We start from the raw sequence: 25031 nt of genomic DNA, 5'->3' as shown, positions 1-25031 counted from the left end.
GAAAAGCACTTTTCTGAACGGGTTTCAGAAGAGGTACTGCAGCTCAGGACACTTAGTTCACTTCGGGGAGGAGATATTTCCCATAAGCTTCTAGGCAAGCCATACCAAATAGCAAACCTCATATTTTTATGAGAAAGAGCATTTCCAATCCGAATGAAAACTTTGGGAGAATTCCAAGGACACTGCCATCTCAAAAGGGAAAGAAAGATGGAGTGTCATCTGAGAAGAAACAGAAGTTTCTAAATCTCATTTGTGTCTATTGGCATGAGACATCCGTTTTAACAAGATCTTAAAGTCACTGTGCAACATTGAATGTGCTATTTATTTATTTATTTTATTGGAAGTCACAGGGGTTTTTCAGCCCTTTTCAAACACCCAAGAAATAAGAGCTCTAATTCACAGGGGCTACAGCCTATGAAATGTATGTGTTTTCTCTAGTAGTGCTAGAAAACAGTAAAATACACATATAGGCAGGGAAGATTTTAAACACTCAATATTTTCACTTCCTCAAAATGTAAATGTCGGAGACACATTTATTGTAATGGATATTGATCATATAAATCTCCACAAAAGCTTTAAAAGCCTCTACTGTAACAAAGCATGGCCACAGTTCAGAGAGTCAGGTAAGCAGGGGTGGTATGTTAAGGAGCACAATTCATGGAACCTGTTATAATGTAAAGCAGTGTTTTATTAATAGAAAATAGTGTGTGTGTATAAATATATATATGTAGCATATGCCCACAACTGCTAACACACAAGTGTCCAGCATCTTGAATCAAGCATGTTTGTCTTACAGTTCACATTTAAACAGATTCCTATATGTAGTATCAAGCAGTTTCTTACTGGTTATCATCCTCTCTTTGCAGCTAGATAGCCCTTTCTTTAAACCAAACCAGTTTCTAAAACATTAGCAGACATGTATATACAAATTTGAATATTTTGTCATTTTTAAGGAGCAGGGGAAAACCCCACTCCGGTGTAGATAAGCAAACAACCTCTCCTAAGTCTAAAGACTGAAGCAGGGTGATCAGCATTATATCCAAGTTGGATTCTGAAGAAATGCTAGATCTAAAGTTAGCTAGAGAACCACATGGGACTGCAGCTTATTCCTTGGCAGGCATTTACTTTTCTGCTTTTTTCTTTTTTGTTCCCTGTCCAAATTCAATTTTGCTAAAAAGTGCTGGGCTGGCCTGGTTTGTGCAGTCTTTACATCAGCAAGCCTCAGCTACTGTCTTCCAGGTTCTCATCCAAGAGTGGGGCCTTGGCTACTAAAAACCCCCATGAATCTACAACTTGATGAGTTCAGCTGACGTTGCAAGACAATGCGGAGCAACACAGCAATGTAAATGATGTTCTTGCAGTGTCAGGGAACTCCGTCCTCAAGACCCACTTTCCCACCATAACTACTGTCTACATGCAAACACACCTGCTGCTCTGGACTTCAGCTGACGCCTGGCACACGATCCAGGAGGAGACGCTAAGGGCACTAGCACCTGGGCAGGTCTCATTCATTACATCAGGCCAATTTAAGCAAAGGCAAACACAGTGAACTACAGCCAAGTCTCCCAGCAAGCATCTTAAGCTTGGTATTTCTGAACACTTGGAGCCCAGACATCAACCACCTACTAAAATTACTGTGGAAAGTCTGCAGCATCACAGAGTTTTACAGACACAAGCCCATTCTCTAGCTGCTCTTGACTTTTCAGCATAGATGTAGTAAGAAATTGTTCCTGACAGGATATCCCTTACAGGATATGAAACAACAGATAGTTTACATCCAATTAAATCTATAAAAACACTACAAAACCACCTTCACACTCGTTCCTAGCTAGCAGCGGAATGAGCACTTTGCAACATGGCAGATTTTCTAAGGCAGACAACTAGATAAGCCCAAACATTTTAAATCAGATAGATTAATCCCAGCAATACTACAGTTATTTCTGACAGACTTGAAAGAGGGCCACTACTGGAATATGTCACTGTCCTCCAAAACCTCTGAAAAACATGCTCCGTAGAACGCCTCGGAGTGATCCTGGGAGATGTAATAATGATAAATTTTGGCTTACTTCCAATTGCTAAATTGCATTAAAAGACATCTAAAAATACATACTTTTTTTCTCTTAAGCGTTACTTCTCTACATAAGCTATTAATGCACTTGCCAAAAAGACTGTTCTGCAGTATAATGGGAAGAAATAAGAGTGCGAGTATGCTATAGGTGGGAAAAAACCTAGGAAAAGCCTTCCATCACGGCTAATATTTTTGCTTCCAGAAACTTCTCCAGGTGAAGAAGAGATTAATACTACAGAGAAGTGGAAAAGAATAAAGGCATGGCTCTGCAAAGGCAGTTCGAATAAAAGTCCCTTTGAAGGCACTTCCTTGCCCGTTCTTTAAACTTGGTTCTGCAGCTGCAGGCGCTGCATTCCATCTTAGCAACAATTGCTTTTTTTGCCCTCTTTACTACCTCTGGTAGGCTGTGCCAGAACCATATCGTTAGGAAACTTCTCTTCATTTCCAGCCTAAATTTATTCAAGACCACTTGATACCTCTGTGTTCTTCTGCCAACATTGTCCTTTCGCTTACCACTTCTTTCTACCTCCCCAGCATTTAACCCTGATGTATTTATAGGCAACAGTCACATTCCAGCTTAAAGGATATTGTTAGAGTAGATGATTACATCTGACATTATAAGGGAAACTTCCTCGTATGGTCATTGTATTATAGTAGTGCACATATTCCAACTATGTTAACAGCCCTGTTATGACAGATCCATACATACCGAAAGACTCACAGATCATTGCTAGCTCCTCAAGGCAGAGACTGACTCTTTATTTAGTCAACTCAGCCAAAGGATGAGACAAAAAACCAAAATGGCAGATAAAAGGGGGCGGCCAGATGTCAGCGAGCTCATTTGTGGCAGAGACAGGAAATCTCCCTTCTTCTGCCCCCAGTTCTGGGTGTCACCCACTGGTTCACAGCAGTCTTCCCTCCCTTTGTCCTCGGGGGCCCTCTGCAGCTGCAAAGCACTACATTTGTAGCAGTCATAATGAAGAGGCAAACCCCACAATGTTTATTCAAACTTTATCTACATTTGTTTCCTTCAGCACTTGAGTCCATGCTGCTTTGTGTTTTCAGAAGTAAACTTCATCTGATATTCATCTACAAATAATAAATCCTGCTGCTAAAATTGAATACCTCCCCGTGTTCCATAAAAGAGACAGTAAAACAGCAACAACCACAAAGAAGCTGTTTTAGAGCAAGTTTTTGATTTTTTGGGCTCTGATAGGCTGAGGCTGAGTCAAACACAATACAGGCAGGCAGCAGCAGAAAAATGTGTCTCCATAACCCTTGAAAGGCAGTATTGATGTAAGACTCTCTTTACTTATCGCTGAGCAAAAGCTCTAGCTGAAGGGAATGAATGATATACATATACTCCAAAACCTTGACTCGTGTTTGCTTTGTGGTCCTGTCACCCCAGGTTCTTTCATCCCTTTCCAATGTTACAACATAGGGTTTAAGTCTGCCTGGAGGGCTCGAGCCTGGAGTCCATCAGCTGGTCTACCAGGCTTCCAGGACGTGGGACAAGAGTCACTGGTATGGTCAGCTTCCGTACTAGTTAGCACAGGTCTGGTCTGAATGCTGAACTTAACATTATCACAATTAGTTTATGCTCTGCAGCTCTGAAGATGAAAATTCCATGGGAAGTCTGTCCATTTTACATCCAGCAGTTTCACTGGTATCAGCAGAGCTATTCCTGGGACCAGATACCAGTCCCAAAACGCATTTCTGCACAGCTCATGCCTCTTTCAAAGCATCTGTATTATACACAGAAGATTAGGAAACTTGCCCTCCCTGGAACCTTGAACATATTTTTGATGTTTTCATTAGTTCTAGTGCCAACAGCAAAAACTAACTCTATGCATAAGCACACGGGTCTCAGATCCAAGCCAGTTCCTACACTTTTAAAATGCAACCAAAGAATAAAAGGTAAAAAATTTTGCTTTTTCACTAAGCCAGATACTACTGTGTCTTTGTTCACTGTTGCAAAATCCATTATTACTAGTCCACATCACTTCCATTTTGTTACAAGTTGTTACAGTTAAGATAGAAAGATGAAGCATTTTACCTGTAAAGCAGATGCAAAAAATCCTCATAATTAAGGATTTTCCATTCTAAAAGATTTTTACATTTAGTCTTTTACTTGAGATGCAATCTTCCACATAACTGCAAGATCTGAAATGAATTTTACAGCTTAACTAGTAACTAAAAAAAAAGCAACCAAAAAGAAAATACAGTGCATTACAGAAATATATTTTGCAAATTCATTTTGACAAGTATAGACCCCATTAACTTATTTATGGTGATACATTATTCATACTAACATTTGCTGCATATATATATATTTAAATAATTTTTAAAAAGGCTTTCTGGCAAGCTACCTAACTTAGCACTTGTTGCTGACAGCATGGGATAGGCTACGACTTTTGTGTGGCTTATGAATTTTAAAGAGTAATAAACAGTGACTGGGATCTATTGTTCTGTCATCATTTGGGAATCAGAATGCTGAGAGCTCTTCTCTTGTACAACTGGCATGCTGGAAAGCACTGAAAATGCCGAAAACAATGTTTTTGATGGTAAGTATTCTTAATTTCTAGTGTTACAGCTAGGAAGCTGAAGGATTTCAACCATTTTGTAACACTTCATACAAATGTTTCAGTGCCAGAAAGCCCCACCATTTGCCTGAATGGTTTATACATCAGGATTTATGCTTTAAATATTATGAAGTATGTCTTAGAAGTGTAGCCACGACTGCATGGTACTTGTTTTTGACATTAAATTGTGTTGCCTAGGAAATGACCCCCTTCTGCCATCGAAAGACTCCAATGTGTAATTATGCAGTTACTAAAAGGTGAATTTAATGTGGTGGGGTGTACATGTTTAAAATGTACTGATATTTAAGGGAGGAAAAACACGTTTGTGCTGAAGTGAATAATGCTGGGTCTTAAGGTTGCCATGAGAAAAACACATGTAGTAAATGCTGTATAAAATTCAATATATCTTAATCTAATGTTAATTGTTTAATTTATTTTACTACCCAAGAAAAACTCAGCACAACAACTACCAATAAATGAGCATTAGCAAAAAAGAATTAATACTGGAATTCAAAGAGAGTCATAGAACCAGCTCCCCTACAGTCCTTCTAAATACAAGTCTAACTAAAACTGACATACAGCATTTCCAAATAGGTATAGTTGAAAAAATCTGGAGAAAGAAATGCTGTGAAATGTAAGAGGAAAGCTCTTGTGTAGATCTAAGGTTTGCCCCTTTAAAATTAAACAGGCAGACATAGTATTTAAATGAATGCATACTTAAGAGAAAAAAATTAACATTGTTATGCCATTAGTTGCCTCAAAGATGCCTTCTAGTTAGTACAATCTGGTGTGTAGACCCACTGGCCAGCAAAATCTCCAAAGCTCTTCCAGACTCTACTTTTAAAGCTTATACTACAGTCAAGACCATCTCTCTCAATAAAAGCCACTCTAAAAATAATGGCTAATAATAACCTAACCCTGTCTTGCTCCCACCAACGGGGATTGCAATTTATTTCATTGCTATTGCACAATTCCAGCTTTTTCACGTCTCCTTTCCCTAACAGGCCTTGGGTTTGTATTCTTCACTGCTAGTCTGGTACATGGGTACAGCTCTTCTTGCATGCTTAGAGTCTGTAAGAGACACAGGATGCTCCTAGAGCCAAGACTGTTACTTGGTGGTTTTCAAAACACTGCTTCCAAAAGGGAAGGTTTAAACTGAGACAATGGGACTTGAGCTCTCAAAGCTCTGTGGTCCTTTTGAACTTAGAAATTTTTAGAAATGAATTAAATCATTGTCAGGATGAACCAGCACAGAATTTGCACCAGATTTATATGGTAAATATCACATAATTTTAGAAACTGGGACTATCGCTCCCAGGAGTGTGGACACCTGAAACTCGCATCCATGTCCCACCTGCCATCCAAAATGTAACAAGACCTTGAACAACTTTCTTTTATACAAGCCTTCTTAAAAATAAAAGCAAATAAAGAAACTCCAAATCAACCCCTTGGCAAGTGATTTATCCTATTATCAACATGATAACTTAAGAGGGAATACATTTAGCAGTGATGCCAGCCACCCAATGCAAATGTTTTACAGTCTGAAAATACAAAACTACGGGATGCTACTTAACCAGGCCTAACAGCCCCCCAGCATGCTTTTGCTAACAGAGAGAGGCTGCTCAGCGGTACCAGGAACTTCCTTCTGCTTCCACTTGATAAGGAAACATGCTATACATAGTGCATTAATCTCCTTCACTGTATGACACAAAGCATTAATCACAACAGCTTGCTTCAACCACAGTAAAATATTACTCCAGATGCTTAACCTATGTAGGTGTCAAGCAAGCCCATGTATCTGCTAATGTTGCAAAAGCTCAAGCACAACTGAGCAGTACAATACCTAAAAACGTGTTAGTGATGAGCAGGAACACAGGCAGCCTTTTTTTGCAAAACTAAGGCCCTTAGCCAGTAAGAACACTGGAATTTGATTTTATCAGGTACCTGAAGAGCCATGTTGTAAAAGTTTAAAATATTATACCCAACTCTTGTTACTGTGTTCAGTAACTAGTTTAGCTGCAACAGGTACAAAAAAGGAGGACTATAATGGTGATCAGAGAAATGGAGAGTTATGAGACGTCAAAAGCATTTCACTAGAGCTGTTGAACTTGAGAGACAGTACAACCATTATTTAGCTATGAGAGAAGAAAACTTCAATAAGAATATTGTTGTACAGTGGATGTGCACAGATAATGAGTACAGTCAGATGGTAAATTAGAAGAAAATATAATCATCAAGATGAGTGAAGGTCTAGAACTGTCCAAACAGGGTAGGGAGAGCAAGGAGTCAGACTGCTGTTGTACAAAGGCACACAGTTTCTATTTTATGACTTTGGATTTAAGTTTTCAAGGAAAAAAATCCTAATTCTGTTTAAAAGAACTTTTCAATGCATAAAATTTTATTTGCTAAGAAGCATGTGCATCACACTCTCAGAAGTTGTCCAGGTACCTGTGTTCATGGTTCCGGCCAGAACTGCCCAGAAATTTCACTTCAGCAACCTTGGGAACTGAGCTTTAACAGAGAATTAATATAACGTAAAAGGAAATGAAGCATAAGAGATTTTTATGTAACTATACTCTCTTTCCACATTACCCATAAACTTAAGCATATGCTTAAGTGATTTATTACATCAAGGTCAGGATGTTCTGCATGTTGCAAACATGCAATCTTACTCCCACAGCATAAATGCTTTTAGAAAATGCTTTTAATCCTTGAATTGCAACTATTGAGTTTAATTTTGCATATTGACATGTGTTTCACTGTTCACAGGAAAAAAAGGAAAAAGACAATATGTATTCTGTCTAACTTTGTGAAAGATGATTAGAAATCTAGGCCTTGTGGCCTTATAGAATACCTGAAAAATAAGGACATTTTCCACTGGCTTTGTTTCAGGTTTTTGCAAAAGTAATTTTCTCTGGCAGCTTAATCAAGGACTATGCAGGCCTTAAAGTTCAAATTAAACAGAAAAGCTTGACTTATTTCATGAGGATGCTGAACATGAATCCCTTTATTTCAGTGGGATATCTGAACATTGTATAGATTATTGAAATAAACATAGAAATACTGCAGAAACAAACATGAAAGTGGCAGACCTTCACCATTTATGTGTATGTTTGTCCCCAAATCTTCTGCAATATGATGTTGTTATAATGAAACAAGATAATGAACGGAGCCAGTCAGAAAAGCAGCTTGTGGAAACAAAACGTTTCACAGATACCTGTGTGCACAACAGGTGTAAATGTTCAAGCTCTAGAACAATCTGAGGAAAAGGGATTTAACTGGCACGAAGGCTGGCAATTTATATCATCCAATTCTTGCAAACAAGCCTCTAAAGTACCATCACAAAGTACTTCACTCATTACTCACAAGAAGCAGTTAATTGCAACTTTGAAATTTCTTTATGGTATTTTCTTCTGTTCTGGACCCATATCTGTGATTTACTTCAAAGGAGTAACTTCTCATTGCCAAGAAAGAACAAATACATATACCATGTTGTCACAGCTTCTGGCTTGCTTCTTGAACAAAACTCTGCAAAACTGCTCCAGAAGTCCAATTATTTAATTGCATTTCCCTGGTGCAACAGTGATGAAGTCATCCTTAGGCTACCTGTAACTCCGTTTCTCAACCTACTGTTTATCATGTAATTCTCTCAGGTCATTACCTCTGCCTCGTGTGCCTTGTTACACTACTCCTCTCTTCCCTGCACTGCTCTTCTGTGTTTTGGTGTATCCCATTAATCCCAAGGAGTTGTTTAGTTGGGACTTCTTCCAGCTCACTTTGAAACGCAGGACCACAAAGGAGCATGTGGACAACAATCCTAAACCTGTCTCTCTTTGTGGAGCTGTTGGGCCCCGTTTTCTTTGAGAACTATGCTGGATGAAGGCTTCTGCTACCTTCTTGCCTATTTTAGCTGCTGGTCTGGTGCCTTAAGGTTTCTACCTGTTCTTGCTGACAGCTTGGCCATGCCAAGCATCCTACTTCCATCCTTATCTCTCATCTGACTTTGGCCCTGGCAAATAAGGGGACATAAGCAATGCCACCACAAGATGTGTAGCAGAGTATCTGAGCAGCAGAGGTGCAAAGTTAAGGACAACAAGTTCACGGGTGTGTAACAGTGGACCACATCTAACTGGTTTGAACACCCACAGGCCTACTGGAAGTAACATCTCTGCTCGGTGGCCCAAGTTAGTATAGTTTCAGTGGCAGGGAAAGTATCACTGAAGCATGTCCCTTCGGTCTGCCATCCCTGCAATTCAGCCTATGAACGGTCCTTTCCAACAGTGACAATCCCTTTTACAAAACATATTAAAAGGTTAAATCATTACTTTTGACTATGCACTGTTATATTTTGGTGACATTTTACAGACATGAAGCATTTGTTTGCAATTATTCTATGAGTGTAGGATTGAGAGCACACCTACACTTTATTTAATATACAGTGAATTGCATTCCCAACTCAGAGCAGATGTACAGAAAATATTGTGTCCCTACATCATTCCTGATTAGCCAGTTCCTGTAATTTTAAGACAGTAAGCTTGGTATTTTCAGTGGCGCATGGTTAGCAGCATGTGCCAGTTGCTGCAGCTCAGCACATGGTATCTGCAGCACAGAGGGCCCACAGGTTGTGCAGCTCTGTCAGAGTTTGCTGGACCTCAGTGAACAAGTTTGAAGAGGAAAAAAAAACAAAACCAAACCAAACCACAAAAGGAATTAGCTCTCTCTGATCTGTCTTTCCCTTGCTAAAGTTAGCATTTTCTGCTAGAACTGATTCTGTAAGAGCAATACAAAGCGTACCCAGGAAGAGAGGCACCTATGGAAGTGCAAGTGCCTGCAGCAAATGTGTGCACCAACACAAATCAGGGTATGCTGGAGGTGCCCCACAAATCCCACTTGCAGGGTACGAGCAAACACCATCACAACACCCTTCTTTCTGAAGCCTGTTTCATACTTTCTCCTATTGCTAGTCAGAAGGTCATTTCATTTTGACTTTGGTGTTCTGCTAGCACACCTCCTTCTAATAAGTCCTTTTTTTGGTTTATATGAAACGCCAATATTTGGGTAATAAAAATGATCCCTTAGGTATCAGACTTCCCTGTTGCTGATGTGAAATAAGGTAAGCACAGAGCAATAGTCTAATATTTGCACGGATGAGAGAGGAAGTCACAACGTGTTCTCATCTACCCATGCTAGTATTCTCACTGATGTCAAAAGACAGTTTGCATAAGCATGACAAAGTAGTAGGATTTAACCCTCCATCAAAAGTTTTGGAAACACTAAATTTGATTGAACTGGAAAAATAAGAGGCCTTATGAGAAAAATTACAAGTATTTTGCCTTGAGACAATGTTGATTGAGGTATCGAGAGCCACAGGTTTCTTTCAGAAAGGCATCGAGGTCAGAAGGCTTCCATGGAGAGGGGCAGGAGTGCCTTCAGTTAACCTCTGGACTTTTGGGAAAGATATCTTTGTGTTTCCTCTGGATCTGAAATCTCTGGACCAAATATTTTTTTTCATATTAGATCTGTTTTTCAGGATATTCCCATGCCCCTAAAATTTCTAAGGTATAAACACGCTAAAAGCTGGTGTAATCATTAGGATATGTGGATTGGAATAAAACAGGATGCAGACAAATTCAATGCTATTTAAAGACTTGTGGTGGTAGCAAAAATCTGTAGAGATTTGAGCAGGAGTTCTCTCGCTGGTTTTGGCGAAATGCCCAGTTAAGCCCTGACAACACTTGAGATTTTCAAAGGGGAATTTTCTGTGATTATAGCACGAAACACACTCAGCTACTCTCATGTCTTACTTTGTGTACAACTATTAGAAAGCAGAGGGCTGAACTTATTACTAATATTAAATGACAATATTATCATCTTAGTTTCATCGTCACTGATTCTTTCTTTAAATTTTACACAGTCACTGTGACAGCAAAGTTTCTGCTGAAGTTTGCATACAAGAGCAACTGTTCTAAACTAACAATTGCACATACTGAAGAGTAAATACTGAAACCAGCCACATCCTTCCTAAACTGATCCCAACCAAATACATTTAAAAATGCACCACACGATGTCTCATAGGCTTGTACAATCCAAAAGCAGACAGTTGGAAATGCAGTTTGATTATGAACCAAATTTTGCATTAGCATGTGCTGTAGGATAATTGAGTCATTGTTTCAAATCAGAAACCAAGTACAGCAAGAATATAAAAAACACTGACCTTTCTTTGCTAGATTACTGTTGGGTTCATACTTCTCAATCAGCTGTTGAACTTGTTCTTGTTTTAATGGTGGATAAAGGATTTCATTTAATCGTGGATCACGTTGCTTTAAGTTTATAAATTCCATCATCTGATCAACAGTAAGGTATGGTTTGCTCTTGGCACCACTAGAGAAAAATTAAAGCAACAGCAAAGCCATTAAAATATACTTCCTTGAAATCTTGTTCAAAGTTCTGTAACTTCCCAGGGAAACCAAAACAAGATTCAAACCATCATACAACAAAAACATCTTCTCACTGTGTCTCTGGACTAATTTACTTTACCAGCATGCAAAACCAAACATTCTTCATCAAACATCTAAAAGTAAGATTTTTAAAAGCATTCAGCATTATTGACATCAAGGGGAAGAGTTAGAGCAATGCTGAAAGCTTTTTTTTTTTTTTTTAATTAATTCCTCTGAATTCCTGGAACTAAGCAATTTTAATAAGTAAAGGAGAAAACGATGTGGAATTCAGTCCTGAGCTTGCCACAAACACTTTGCTGGCTTTCCTGGCCTAACTACTTGGTTTTACTGCTGAATAACAGCAGCTATGATTTCATTATTGTAGTATTTGCTTGGGTGTTGTGTTGTTTTGTTTTTTTTTTTAAACCTGCTAAAAAATGCCAGGCACTCACAAAGCAAGAAAAATATGCCTATTTAGAGAGCTAGTAAAAAGAGCAGAGCTTGGGTACAATGTGTACCCAGATGGAGCTCCACGAAGCCTCCGAGCCAGGTGACGTGTTTAGGGTTGTCTACAGCCCTCAGGACTGGTTTAATTCCACTCTGCGAGACAGCAACGGAAAGTCTATCCCCGGCTTCAGTGGGAGCAACCTAGGCCAAGGCTGTGTTCCTCTCAAACCTCAACCTTGAAGGAAATAAGCACAAAATGAGTACACCCATGTTGCAAAGATATGTTCGCCAATTGCTCTGGTGGTCTTGGATATATTTCAGAAAATGTTTTCGTGTTACTTCATGTTCTGACTCCACTGATCAGGCTCTACTGAAACTGAGCAGTGCAATGACTTGCTGCAAGGGGCAGTAGTAGCAACATGAGTGATATAGCTTGTAACTGAATGCATGAAATCAGTTGTAGCTGGCTGCTAATTTAATTTCATGGTGTTAATTCATGATGTTCAAATCCTAGAAGTTGCTGTGGTTTTGAAACTCCTAATTAAGCTTTTGGGGGTGATTATACATATTCTCATGCCTATTGCATGCTGTTATTGCTTATTACTCTTCTTCCTTCACTTTCATGGAAACCTAAACTATCCTAATCCATACAGAAAAACAAGATTCGGCAGTTCTGCTCCTCTATCAACAAAGTACTTTAAAGCTCTGGCCATTGGAAATGGAAGCAAAAGCTTGTGGGAGAAGGAACACTTGATCCAAGGTTAAATAACAGGCCTGCTCGACATTGAAATCTGTTCTTGGCAATCACTGCACGCTGCTCTAGTCTAAATAACCTACTTTGCCATCCCCAGCCCAGGAAATCAGTGAAAGGGAAATAAATAAATAAATGAGTGTCTTTTCTTACAACTCAGAAAAGATGTGGTCGATCTCGGGCCGAGGGCAGAGGTTGTTTAAGAACACCCTGTACACATCTGGCGTGAAGTCATCTTGAGGGATTGAATCATTCTGTGAAATAAGGAAAAAAAAATAGTGAAAAAATGCCACAGCACTTTTTGACGTTCTTTGTAAACAGATCACTCACTACTGTGCTTCTTTTGATTTCCTTCCTGCAGCCTAGAGGAGCCCAGGTTTTGCAGAATAATAAATTCCCCTGAATAACAGAGCAGCTTAAAGACTACATCTTTAAGAAAAATACAAATGCATCTATCTTCTTAGTTTCCATAAGGCAAATTTATCTCATTCTCTGAGCACCTGTGAAGAAGAAAGAAGGGACATCTCCCCATCTAGCCCCCTTATCTATTGCACAGACAGGTATATCCATCCCAGTGAAGCCTCTGAGCTCACTCACAGTGTGGCAGCTGGCCAGTGGTGCTGCAAAATGGCAGCGTTACAGAGGACTAGCACGTCGCTCATCTTTCCAAAGCCCTCAAAGAACTGGGGAAGAAACTGGGTCACCAAGTCATTATGAATACACTTGTTCTCGCAGCAGAAATATTTCCTTCTCCTTCCTGAAGCTACATGTTCAAGATAACACAATTCTGGGCAAGACTCATAGAGTGTAGCTTTTGCATACAATCTTTGTCCTAAACACTTGGTGTAACACATTTGGCAATCAGACCTCTTTTACAGAAATTGATTAAAATGATCTCCTATATAAGAGATACTAGCATTTTTGTTCTTACATTTTCTAAAATTTAGAACAATGCACATTTAATCCTGCTTCTAGATGATACTTTCATCATCCCCATTACACATCCTGGCTTTTCTCTGAAAAAATAGAATCACTGTTTTAACTGGAGGGAATTACTGGACTGGATAAGGAAAACTTTGCACGAAGCTCAAGAGTCTTCCTCCCACTTGCACATGCTGCCTTCAAGCTCCAGAGTTTTTGCAGAAGACAGCAGGGGCTGCTTCTTTAGCAGGCCTGGGAAGAAATGAGGACCCCAAGGAAGGTGCAAAGCTTTTTTAAGCACAGAACAGTAACGGTGTGCTCACTGGCCTCTGCCTTTGCGTCAGTGCACCGAGAAAGGAAAATGGCACAGAAGGCTGTATTTTGTGCAGAGGAAACCTTATAAAGGAACAAAAAACCCCCCCAGGAAAACACAAAACCCGTGAAATTCAAATACTGAAAATCTGAATTTTGAGTTTCCTCCACGCAAGCTACCTTTATCAAAAGCTATGACATGCAGTCTCCAGGACCACCACGGGCCCATGTCATGCCTCTCCATGGCTCCAAAACAATGCCCAAATCTGATGAACTGGAGGAGGAAAACTGTAACTTGGACACAAAGCTGTTTTCTTTTAATAGCCATTGAACCTGGTTGTCTCAGAAGCAAGCTGCTGATAGAGGAAATCATTGCTTTTACTTATTCTGCCTGTTTAATGCTGTTGCCAAGGGAACCAAAAGCGTCGATTCAAGCCTTTGTTAGACAAGAGGAAACTTTTCCATATTTTTCCCGCTTTAGGTGAAAATAAATAATTAAATGAATGCCATAGGCATCACTTTATATCTCCTTTCATCTATGAAACCTGCAGAGGCCTGAGAGAGTTTTGCACCGTGAGCATCACTCAGCGTTTCTGTCCCTGAGTGCAGATTGAACCTGACCCAGCTCACACTCAGACTGAGCGGGGCTGTTTTGCTGCTCTGCCTGGGTACGCATCTCCAGGCTCCAATGGTCTAAGGTCACCAGCCATTAGACCTTTGCGCCTTCCTTTTTTTGGCAGACTGCATGAGTGTTTGCAGGTGAGCTGGTTCAAAACTTACCCGGCCAGAACAACACCGTGCACTTTACTGTGGGATCAGCTCACCGGGCCAGGCAACTTGCCAACGGCACAACTGCTAAATCCGGTGCAAGGGTGGATGAAGAAGCTTGAAATCTGAAGTTGGAGGATGGAAATAGCTCCTTTCAGTGACAGCCAGTGACACTGAACTATGTGCGAAACTGCACCCACTACACTTCGATAAATACAAGCTGCAGTGTTTTCGGTTGAGAGTAGGACAACTGATACCTGTGTTTTCCTAAAGGCCAGGATTCACAAAGCTTGTGAATTTTCTTGTTAAAGCTGGCATCCCACTTTCCTCTGTTCCCTCCACCTATAATTTTTATTCAGCAGGGTATTGCTCCTCAGTCAGAGCTTCTCCTAAGGGCATTTTAAACAATGATGCTGTAATTACCACAGAATTACAGTCTGCCATTGACCTACTGTATATTTTCCTTTACAGGGGATTTGAAGGTGCTCAACACTGAACAAAATGGTCTCTTCGAATAACCTGAGATCCAGGCTTTTATTTGCCACTTGGTTCCAATTAAGAAAATATACCTCAGTTTCCCAAGATGTATCTCCAAACACCTGTCTACAAAGAGGATAACCAACACAAGTCTTCAGGCATAAGTACAGAACCTTTTAATAATTAATTATTTCCTACCAGTAACACAATCAGGGGGCTACAAAACGTAAAGATCTAGGTGGAAGATGAAAGCCCTGCTGCAAGCATTTGCCACCCCAGACAAAATCTCAGACAACTATATTTGGATTCCAAAAGCCTGCGTGCCGAAACGGATTAAAATACACTGCCCCTTTCCTCAGCCTGGTCTGAGCCATGCACATTTCAGTGGAACCACCCACACACCTTATGCACTCATCTCTTTTTTGAGACCAATGCACAAATCACAAACTTTCTGTACCACATGAAAGCATTCCTAATTTCCAGCTTTGCTAAATATCGGTATTCAATTTTATTCCGTGATTAAGACACTCTACTAATTTCAAGCACTGCTGATTTATGATTTGTCTGGTAACCTGCCTGTTTTTATAACATCTGTATCCATTCTGTTATATATTTGGCAGCACAACTAATTCAGATTATTTGCACAGAGAGGACTCAATAGCTGATTGTTTTATTTGAAGTTAACAGTCAAGCTCACTGGTGCTTCATTGTGAACCTCTACATTAACTGGAAGGCAGGAAGCAGTCTTCACAGCCAAACAGGCGGCTAAAATAAAGCTCTTCAAATTCTATTTAAGGGACCTTTGACTAAAACCAAAACAAACAAAAATACCCAACAATAACAAAAAGCAGCCCCCTTCCCCAAAAAGTAGCCAAGATTTTAAAAAAATCATAAAGGAATCAGATGCCAAACTCAGAAACTCACTGGCATATTTCAAAACTTCATTTAAACATGTATTTAAACATTCCTCTGCTTTCAGATCTGCTGGATGACGGATGCTGCCAAAAATCCGATCACACAGGGCTTGGTCCTGCAAGACTCTACACATGCCAGGTCCAACCCAGAAACACATAAATAAATAAATCCATGCTTTCAAGATGTGCCTGACTTGAAGTCATGGGTCATCCCGCTGCAGTCATGCTCAACTGCTTGGCTGAATCAGGGCTGGAGTACTCGACGCCGCAGAGAATCAATCCCTTATTAAGGTCCCTAATATGAAATGTGTATTTTTGGCACTCCTGTGGAGCCTCTTCGGTGCTTTCTTCTACAACAGGATGAAGGCAATTATCCAGGCAATGAGAACTCTTCCTCCTCTCACACTAAATACAGTGCCTACATGTCCCATGAGCACACACATAGGGAATTCGATGAAGAGCAGGGCTCACAGATGATGAAGTTTGTACTGTCACAGACAGGTCCATGCAGTGATACTATACCCCGGCAGCATAGCCCTATGCTCATGTCACTGCATAAGACAGAGAAGGAAATGTCTCAACCTTGAAGCCCTGAATCAGGAAGAGAGTGATAAATGCTGACTGGCAGTCCTCTTACCCGTGACTCTGAACCTCATTTTGTGTTCTAGGGTCATCCACAGGTTCTGAGAGATGCAACAAAACACCTTGTGAAACTCATGGCCAACAAGCCCTGTATCTTCCTAGAGCAAAGACAGGTGTGGAAACTTGGGGAGAAAATCTTTAGAGGGATCTTCATGAGGCGTGAATACAAAAAAACCCCAAACCCTAAGCTATCTATGAGAGACTTCCACAAATTCTCTGAATAATTTGGTGTGATTTTGCTGAGCAAGATTCCCTGATGCTTATGTCTTGCACACTGCTGGAGTCCAGTGCTCTTCCAAGGCTTTAAAGGAATACCATTTGTCCTGCAGTACAATGGTGCAGAAAAGCTGAAAGTTGAAGCTAAGAATTTTACTTGTTCAAATAAACAGAAACACAAAGGAAAAGAGCCGTAGTTGAAGTACTGTTTTTCCTCTACGCCATTAGCCCTACGAGATTCAGAATTTTATGCTTCTTAAGCACTCAGCTTCTATTTTTTTTCAAATATGATCAACATAGTTTTCTTTGTTGCATGAAGCGTATTTCTCTTTTGTCCCAACCAAAGAAAGGATCTACTTTATGCCGTGAATAATTTTCAAGATGGTATCCCAGCAACAAGTATCCAGCAATGTGTATGTAAAATTGGCTCTACTTAAATAAACAACAGTTTCTTTCAAGGACTCCAGTGATGTTTAGATTTCTTTTTCAGAGATATGTAGTAAACAGAAGTAATAAATCATCTGATTTAAAAAGCAGTGCTTCAGAGATTTTCTGCACATCTTGTCTTGTTTGCTAACATTTAAATAAAAATCCATCTTTAAAACTGTTCTTTCCATGTTTCTAACCTCACAATCTTACCTTTAAATAAGATTATAATAATCTTTTATACCTACTTTGCAGACATTTCTTGGAGTTTTACAGAACTAAGCTCCCAAACCTATTAAGGAAGTTCTCACTGGTAAGGGGTATCTGAGGTTTGGCTTGTGAAGATTTTGCTATGTTGCTCTTCTGGAGCTGTAGCAATTGGCTCCGTTAAAACACTGGGGAAGCAAATGTTAATCAAACATCACAGCACAGAGTTTTCTACAAGAGCAAGGGAACAGGAGATGCAGGCTCCCCTCTGCTACAGACCAGTTCTGCCCCACCTCTCGGACCTCGGAATGTAGGAATTATCCTGCAAGAAGATTCTTGGAAGAAAACCTCCACCTGGGAGGAAAGACTAAGGACATCTTCACTCCAGCATTATCTAGAAAGAAGTCATGGAAAAAGCCTTCTTGAGGGTGAGGTACCATCCTACAAATGCTCTGGGTTGAGGAGACCTCCTGGATTAGCAGCATACAATGGCTACATCCCCACAGCACTAACTGCTTTGACACTACAATATTTCTACATTTCCTCCATGTACCTTTTAGGTAAGTTACAGTGAGTTTAAACGTTTAAACTGTCACTTAAGCTACAGAATTATTTTTTTTTTTTTTTGGTGAGAAGGAAACAGATCATATCATTAGCTACACCTCAAGTTAACACAGCTCTGAAATCATGCCCTGAAAATTGCACAACAGTCACCAATTCTTAAAATATTCTCACAGGAAACCAGGACAAGTCACACAACCCCCTGCCCTTTCCTTTAATCCATTTGTACTTCTTCCAGGCGCTCCTGGTCCCTACACAATTTCAAACCAAAGGTACTCAGATTTGCAGAAAGGTATCAGGAACTTCTGTGTGGTAAAAACAGGCCTGCTGCTGAGGACCTACCCAGCAGCAAAGGCAGCACAGCATGACCAGCCTCGAACAAACTGTCCTCAACTCAGTAGAGAATAAACAAAAGAAACACTTTGTAAGGGCCAGGATTAAATTCAGATGCTTACCCTGGAAGATGGAAGATTACAAGCTTCTAGTGCTGTTTCTACCCGTTTTCTGTCAGCGGAAAACAAGCGGTATATGCTGCAAAACAAAGGGATCTGGCTTAAAGATATGCCTTGTTGGCCCATGAGGCTTAAAGACAGTATCGCTTCCCAGTCTATCACACCTTTAGCTATTTATTGCCATTTGCTGTCTTCTCAGTAACACAAATGAGTTTAATGGTGCCCACAATGAGTTTGACTCTACCTCACACAAGCCCCTATTACAGCACATAGTTATTTGAGAAAGTCACCACTGCGCTCTTCATATTACCCCAGCAACATCCAATTTGAACATATTTACCCTCACATCATGTCTCTGAGGTAAAGAAATTATGTTGGTGGGGTTTTTTTATTTTACACAAGTGGAATGAACAAGGGCAGAGAAGCCAAATGTCTTGCTCAAGATCACAAGGGTATTTTTACACCCAAAGGGTATTTGAACAGAGACATCCTGAGCATCATGGGTCACTCTTTCCTGCAATATGTGCTATAAATGAATGATAAAATTACTATTCTAGACACAGGGGTCACATGTTCATCTCAAACATATATTCTCACTCATGAGTCAGAAGAGACTACATGGTAAGGAAAGGGAACAGGACTTACTTCTTCAGAGGAATGCGCCCTTCTGGAGTCACCTGCAGCTTAAGTTTTGTGTAACTGTGGAGAGAAAAGCATCTTGTTTTATTTTTACAGCATTTTCAAGTACCTCTCTGCCAACTTCATAGCTCAGTGCTAGTGCTCTGATCACGTGGCAAGTTCCACTCAGCTCTTTTGCCCATTATGAAAACCTGTTGGGATATCATTAATATGTAAATACTTTATCCTTCAACAGTAATGCACCTGTACTGTCAAACACTGTCTGTCTTGCAACAGGACGTTGCAAATACCATTAATGCACACATACATCATGCCCCCAGGCTCCTTCTCACCCAGACTGCCTGCCAGTCTATCAGCAGACTGAATTGTGGCACACAGGCTGTACAATTTGACTGGAAATGTGGCTGTACTCTTCTTCCAGAGGCTGAAATTGTCCCTAGATGTTGCATACCAACATCTCTGCCTCCCTAAGCCCTCCCCATAATACATCTGTGAAGGTTTTTCCATTTGACCCTAAATGTTGTCACTCCTCAGCTGTAAGGAAGTCAAATCACTGGCAACTGAAATGTCTCTGCACCAGCAAGAGTGCCAGCGTATTTGGCAGCCCTGGGCAAGCCCAAGACATCTCCAGTATGAAGCAATATAAAAATTACATGCTGAAAGCATCTACTGGCAGGCAACTATCCAGCTTTTGAACCAAATATTTAGAGCATCTCAATATTTCAGGCCCTGTTACTTCAATCACACGCTCACTAAGGCAGCAGGATGATGACTTGTCTGTCTTTCTCCATTTCTTTCAACATACTGATTCAAAGCCTACTGAAGTCATCCAGCAGCTTTAATGAGAAGCAGTTGGGCCTATCCGATGGTCGTCCTGGTATGCAAGGATCAGTGGCTACCAGCATAATGCCTACCAGCAGCAGACTGAGAACAGCACAACTTTTTGAGTGCTTCATCTCTTCCACTTGAATATAATTAAAACTATCAATGAGTTTTGCAGTATATGATCTGATGAAAATATGTGGCAACACTTACATATTTAAGAGAAATATTTTTGTTGTTGAAAAAAATCCCTACTTTTTCACTTTACCCACTGGCCTACCAAAGAAATGAAAAGGCATGGTTCTAATAAACTTTCTTTTTCTTCCCAACCAAAAATGCCATTAGCAACCGCTTCAAAAACAAAGTACGTGCTAATATCCCTAACTAGGATAGGAACATTTTTACAAATCCTTGTTTCCTTATATGCATCTCCTGGAAACTGAAATCTCTTGTGCTACTGCGTCACCAAACAAAATTATCATCACCTCTGCCCCATCTTCCAGCACTGAGCTAGGTTAAAAATGAAAAACCACAATGTTTAGTAAAAAAAAGGTTTATTTTGCCTTTTTTAAAAAAAAAAACCAAACAAACAACAACCCACACAAAAAACCCACAACAAAAACAAAGAAACAACTTTTGATCACATTCTGGTCACATTTAATGTTTTCCTCTACAGCCAAGAAAGATAGAAATAAAATAAAATGGGGAAAAAAATAAATTCTGAACTTCAGTTAAAGAAAACTAAAAATGTGTGCCTGGAGAAGAGTCAACCCCCACAGTACTTGCCACCTTTTTTCCTCCCAAATTCTTTGCCACACATGGGATGCTATTTTTTCCCCTGCAGCCATTATCCACCCATCTAAGAAAACCAAGCATTTTATTCCTGTTAAAAAGCTTGCTAGGAAATATCCCCATCATAGCAGCCAAAGGGACCCATTTCAGTAGCATGGTGCTGACACCAAGAATGATGAATGCTGGACGTAATGCTGACCCCAGGTTTCCACAGTGCACTCACCCTTTGCTCATTACTGCCCTGGTCAGTATTTCAGTAATAATGTACTCCAGTACCCATTTTTGCACCCCAACACAAAAATACACTGCATGGTTACAACAGAGGAATGTAACCAAAATGGCAGTTTTTATTAATCACCCCTTGTTCCAAATTATCCCTATTTTTCTCACCTGACCAAACCACAGGAAAGCTGCTCAAGCTGTTTACTATTTCACCGCTTCAAGGGACTGAATGCCACAAAGAAAAAAACCTTAATTCTGCTCTAAGGCAATTTGCTTTTCTATTTCAACAAAAAGGTTCTGATAGGACTGCAACCAACCCTTTGCTTAGTATAGTAATTATAATGGGGAAATATTTTTAATCTTCAAAGTCAAAGATTTCTTAAGTGACTCTGATTTGGCATCCATGCTGAGGACCCTGGAAACCTTACAGTTCCCAAGTGATTTCCTAATTAGTGGAAAAAGAAAAACACACAGGAAAGTCATGCTTGCCTGCTACTGAATCTACACAACATGTCCAGTGACTTCATCTTTAATTAATATTGCTTAAACAACCACTGAAAAATGGCTCCAAATAAGACTGGCTTTACTGTTCTGGGTGATAACATGTTCGTCCTTTGAATCTGACATGAAAACACCCATTAGGTAACAAACAAAACCCTCCCCACTACAGACCTGTCAGGAAAGTCCGCTGGTCACCTGGGTATTTCAGTGGGAATGGGCATGGAAATGCTAATATCAAATCACTCCTGTAACGCATCTACAACCTATGGAGCTGAAGGAAGCAATCTCTGCTCTTGTTATGACACTTGGATCTGCTCAGGTTAGCAGAGTGCTTTCTCCACTGTCAATATGTGGAGCCAAAAGGAAATGTGAAACATTCCCATCCGGTTGGGATTTTGTTTGCCTAATATATCATTGCTGTTCCAACACAGCATTATCAGACACAAAGCTGTAGTGCCTGCGATGTCCAATATTCAAAGTTTCTTCGAGGGTTTCTGTTGGCTTTGACAGCTGCACAGAGAACACCATGGGAGGGAAACACACCCACCCACCCACCCCCTTCCCCGCCTCCTTCCCAGAATCGACAATTATGAATATCTACATGAGTTAAAGTTAAGCAGCTGGAAACCTTCTGACTACATATGGGTGCATCTAATGAAATTAGGCACGCATGGCCGTAGAAATTCCAGACAAAAAAAAGAGTGGGTTAACTTGCTTCTTGGATGGAGGCAAGTTTTAGGAACCTAAGCCCCAGCTTGGTGTTTAGCTGGGCTGAGCCTGCGAGCAGAAATTAGAAGGTGTTTTGGAGAGACACAAAGCTGAATGTAACCAGCCAACTCTTAGACTGGGGAGGGTCTATCTCCTATTTTGGAAACCCAAAAGGCCAGCAAGTACCCCGATTCATTACCATCACTCTCTGGTAGGCTTTGCCATGGTGTTCTCAATGCTATCACTTAGGCAAAACTCCCTCAGCAGGTGCACTTATCATCTGGCCGAGAATTGCTAGTCTCAGATTTAGTTCTTTCCTTTTAGAGGTGTGTTTTTACCCCCCAAACATTCTTATAAACAGCCTTTCTACTCAGTTGAAAGCAACTCAGAATCTGCACACTGTACAAAGCAATCCAGTTGAATGGATTCACAGCTTCCCCCTGAATCACATGAAAACCAGAGAGATTAGACTGAGGAAAATGGACTCCTTGCATTTCTCACTTTTTGATCAGTAACAGAAAAAGGGTAAAATAAACCAGAAGCAAGTCAGTCCAGAATATTCTTTCATCTTAAATAGGAAGGCTCAGAATACAGCTGAAGCTACTACTTGGGTATACAAGGGGAAGACAGCACTTAATTCTGTTGGTTTTGCTACAACTTAGCAGTTTGCAAGAAGAACCCTAACAAGATTTTTGTTTAAATGATGTTTAGATACAGGCTTTTTAAAACCATGAGAAAGGACAGTCTGTGTTTACAAAAGTGACAACTCATCAAAGCAGAAACAATAGATGACAATGTGACTAACAAGCAAATGACGCAAAGAAAAGAGCAACACCCACAGCATTAAATGCGACAGCCACTTACGCTTTTTCCAGAAAGGCGTCCCTTGACATGTTCTGTGCCAATAAATTTGTTGCCAAACTGAACACTTCATCTGACCATTCCTATAGAGAGAAAATTTGATTAAATGAGGCTTTAGTTTAGATGTTTACTTACACAATGCAAAATATTTTTGAAAATTATATCCTTAGTATAAAGGGCCTAATTAAAGTCTGAACTTGATTTTTCCAATCACAGCTTCCTTTCCTCATCTGTGAGACCTGATTTTCTCATGCTGAAAAAAAAAAAAAACCTGTTACAAATGTTTTTTTAAAAGATGTATTATACCACTGAATTGAAAAAAAAAAAGGCATATTGATGAATGTTTGATGCAAAATAACATTCAAGTTCCTGGAAGATGTGCAACAAATGCCCCAGAAAAATACATTTTCTTGTGTGTTGGACACTTGTTCTTGTTAACACGCTAAGTATTAAAAAAGGAGCTTCTATACCACCATTCTTACACAATGAAGCTGAAATGGGCTTGAATCCCTGTAAAGACAGACAGAGCCTACATTGTGGGATATAGACTATACCGTAGCAATTCTCTTGCTTCAATGTCCCCTCTTCTAAGAGCTTGTTGTGAGAGCCTCCACATCACTCTCTCTACAGATCATGAAGCAGATCCAAATAGAAAAGCCCCTCTTCCCCATACTGTACATCCTTACACAGTGGTCCTATCTCTCATTACATTATTTTTGCCTCTTACTACCCTGACATAGGGAAGAAATGTCCTCCAGCTGCTCAAGGGAAACCTCCCATCTCCACCTGCAGGCACTGCTTGTCTCATGGCTCTCCCTCATTTTTCCTCTATTTTCCTGACTTGTTTTTCTCATTTCTTTGTGTGTAGTCAAAGTCCTTCCTTTAGGTCTCAGACCCTTTCCAGATTCTCAGCCAGGCTGATCCACAATTATAATCTGAAGTTTAGATTCCAGCTTGTTCTGTCACTCTCCTCCCTTGCAGGTCTCTCCTGCAACTTTTCTTTGACAACTTCAGCGCATTTTTCCTTGATAACTTGGTACTTACTTACAATCTTTAATTGCAATCCTTTTAAATCACAACTGTGGTTTTGGATTTGCTTCATTTCACTGCTTTCTTTTAAAGGGCAGAAAATAAATAATGCCTTTGCAAACAATGTGATTTTTTTTTTTAAATTTGGTGAAATTTTCTGAATGTTTTCTTTGAATCTAAAATTGAGTTTCCTTTCACATCAATCCAGATGCAAAATTCCCATTGCGATACAGCCTCTCAGATGCACACTCTTTGGGAGGTATTCCCTCTCCTTGGCTCTTCTTTTTCTTGAGGTAATATACAAAAAAAAGGGGATTTCATTCTGACAAAAACTGATAATGACAAAAAGTATCACTGACTTCCAATGAAATAAATGTTGCTACATCACTTTGGAGCTTGTTTTACCTAAAAAGCCTCAGGTTTCCACATGACTAGGTGACTGATTTGAGAGAGGTTCAGAAGTTATAATTTTTTGTATTTTTTTTTTAACATGCTAAGTTTTTTTTTCCCTGAAGTTATCAGATCTTGTTCCTGAAATGGGTCTCATACTGTCACTCCCAGGCAAGGAAGAGATAAAGCTACCTATATGCCTACTGTTACACGGGCCTTTGATGACCTTCAGCCATCAGATCCTTAAGTCCACCTCATTTACAACCTCATCACTACGCAGTTGAGACAACACATCTCTCCATGACTGGTATTTCTGGCAGAGAAACCTGCCTCCCTCAGACACAGACTTGTTCTGGAGGCAAACCACTGTTGCTCAGGTAGTGCTTCCCTCCACCTCTCATGACCACTTCCATTTTTCTTCTTTAATTATTTTTCTTTCTTAGGTCTAATTTGAAAAAAACAGGAGTGTGAGAAAGAACAAGAGAAGGAGTTGGGTTTGCTAGCAACACAATTGCTTTGCTGTGACTCTTGGAACAGAAAATGTATTAAGTGCAGCATCTTTTTTTCTTCTTGGCAACTCATTTTTCCAGGCTCAAAATAGGCTCATCTTGTAAACACTGCTTTGCTTAGGCACTAATAATAGCAGTTAAAACCTCTCCCTGTGACACTAACAGCTGCAAAGATTAACGGCAACATAAAATATTATTTAGAAATTGAAAATACATTGGCTTTTAACAGATCTTGATAGACTTTGTTTTGATCTCACTGATTCTGCTGGACTTAAAACTGAAGAATTTTGTAGAAAACAGACGCAGGGCACTTCAGGAGTATCCCACACCTCAGCTTTTCCTTCTCTTTGTCCGAGTGTTTGTTGACAGGAACGTAA

The 25031-nt window shown here is 40.0% G+C and overlaps 1 protein-coding gene across 4 annotated transcripts in view; it reads right to left on the bottom strand.

Annotated features, from left to right (window-relative positions):
* Positions 1-25031, bottom strand: part of PLCB1 (phospholipase C beta 1) — a 408910-nt gene that overhangs the window by 130194 nt on the left and 253685 nt on the right. For 3 of the 4 annotated variants that reach the window (XM_074912346.1, XM_074912436.1, XM_074912498.1), the window contains 5 exons: positions 22730-22809; positions 18827-18880; positions 18185-18260; positions 12439-12539; positions 10865-11031 (listed from right to left, as the gene is read on the bottom strand). In XM_074912346.1, coding sequence (XP_074768447.1) covers positions 10865-11031; positions 12439-12539; positions 18185-18260; positions 18827-18880; positions 22730-22809 — 478 coding nt within the window. The remainder of the gene's footprint in view (positions 1-10864; positions 11032-12438; positions 12540-18184; positions 18261-18826; positions 18881-22729; positions 22810-25031) is intronic. The other variant, XM_074912588.1, reaches the window with a different exon arrangement.

This window comes from Athene noctua, chromosome 1 (assembly GCF_965140245.1).
Source record: "Athene noctua chromosome 1, bAthNoc1.hap1.1, whole genome shotgun sequence".
Classification (NCBI taxonomy): domain Eukaryota; kingdom Metazoa; phylum Chordata; class Aves; order Strigiformes; family Strigidae; genus Athene; species Athene noctua.
This window is presented reverse-complemented; position numbering and strand designations above follow the sequence as displayed.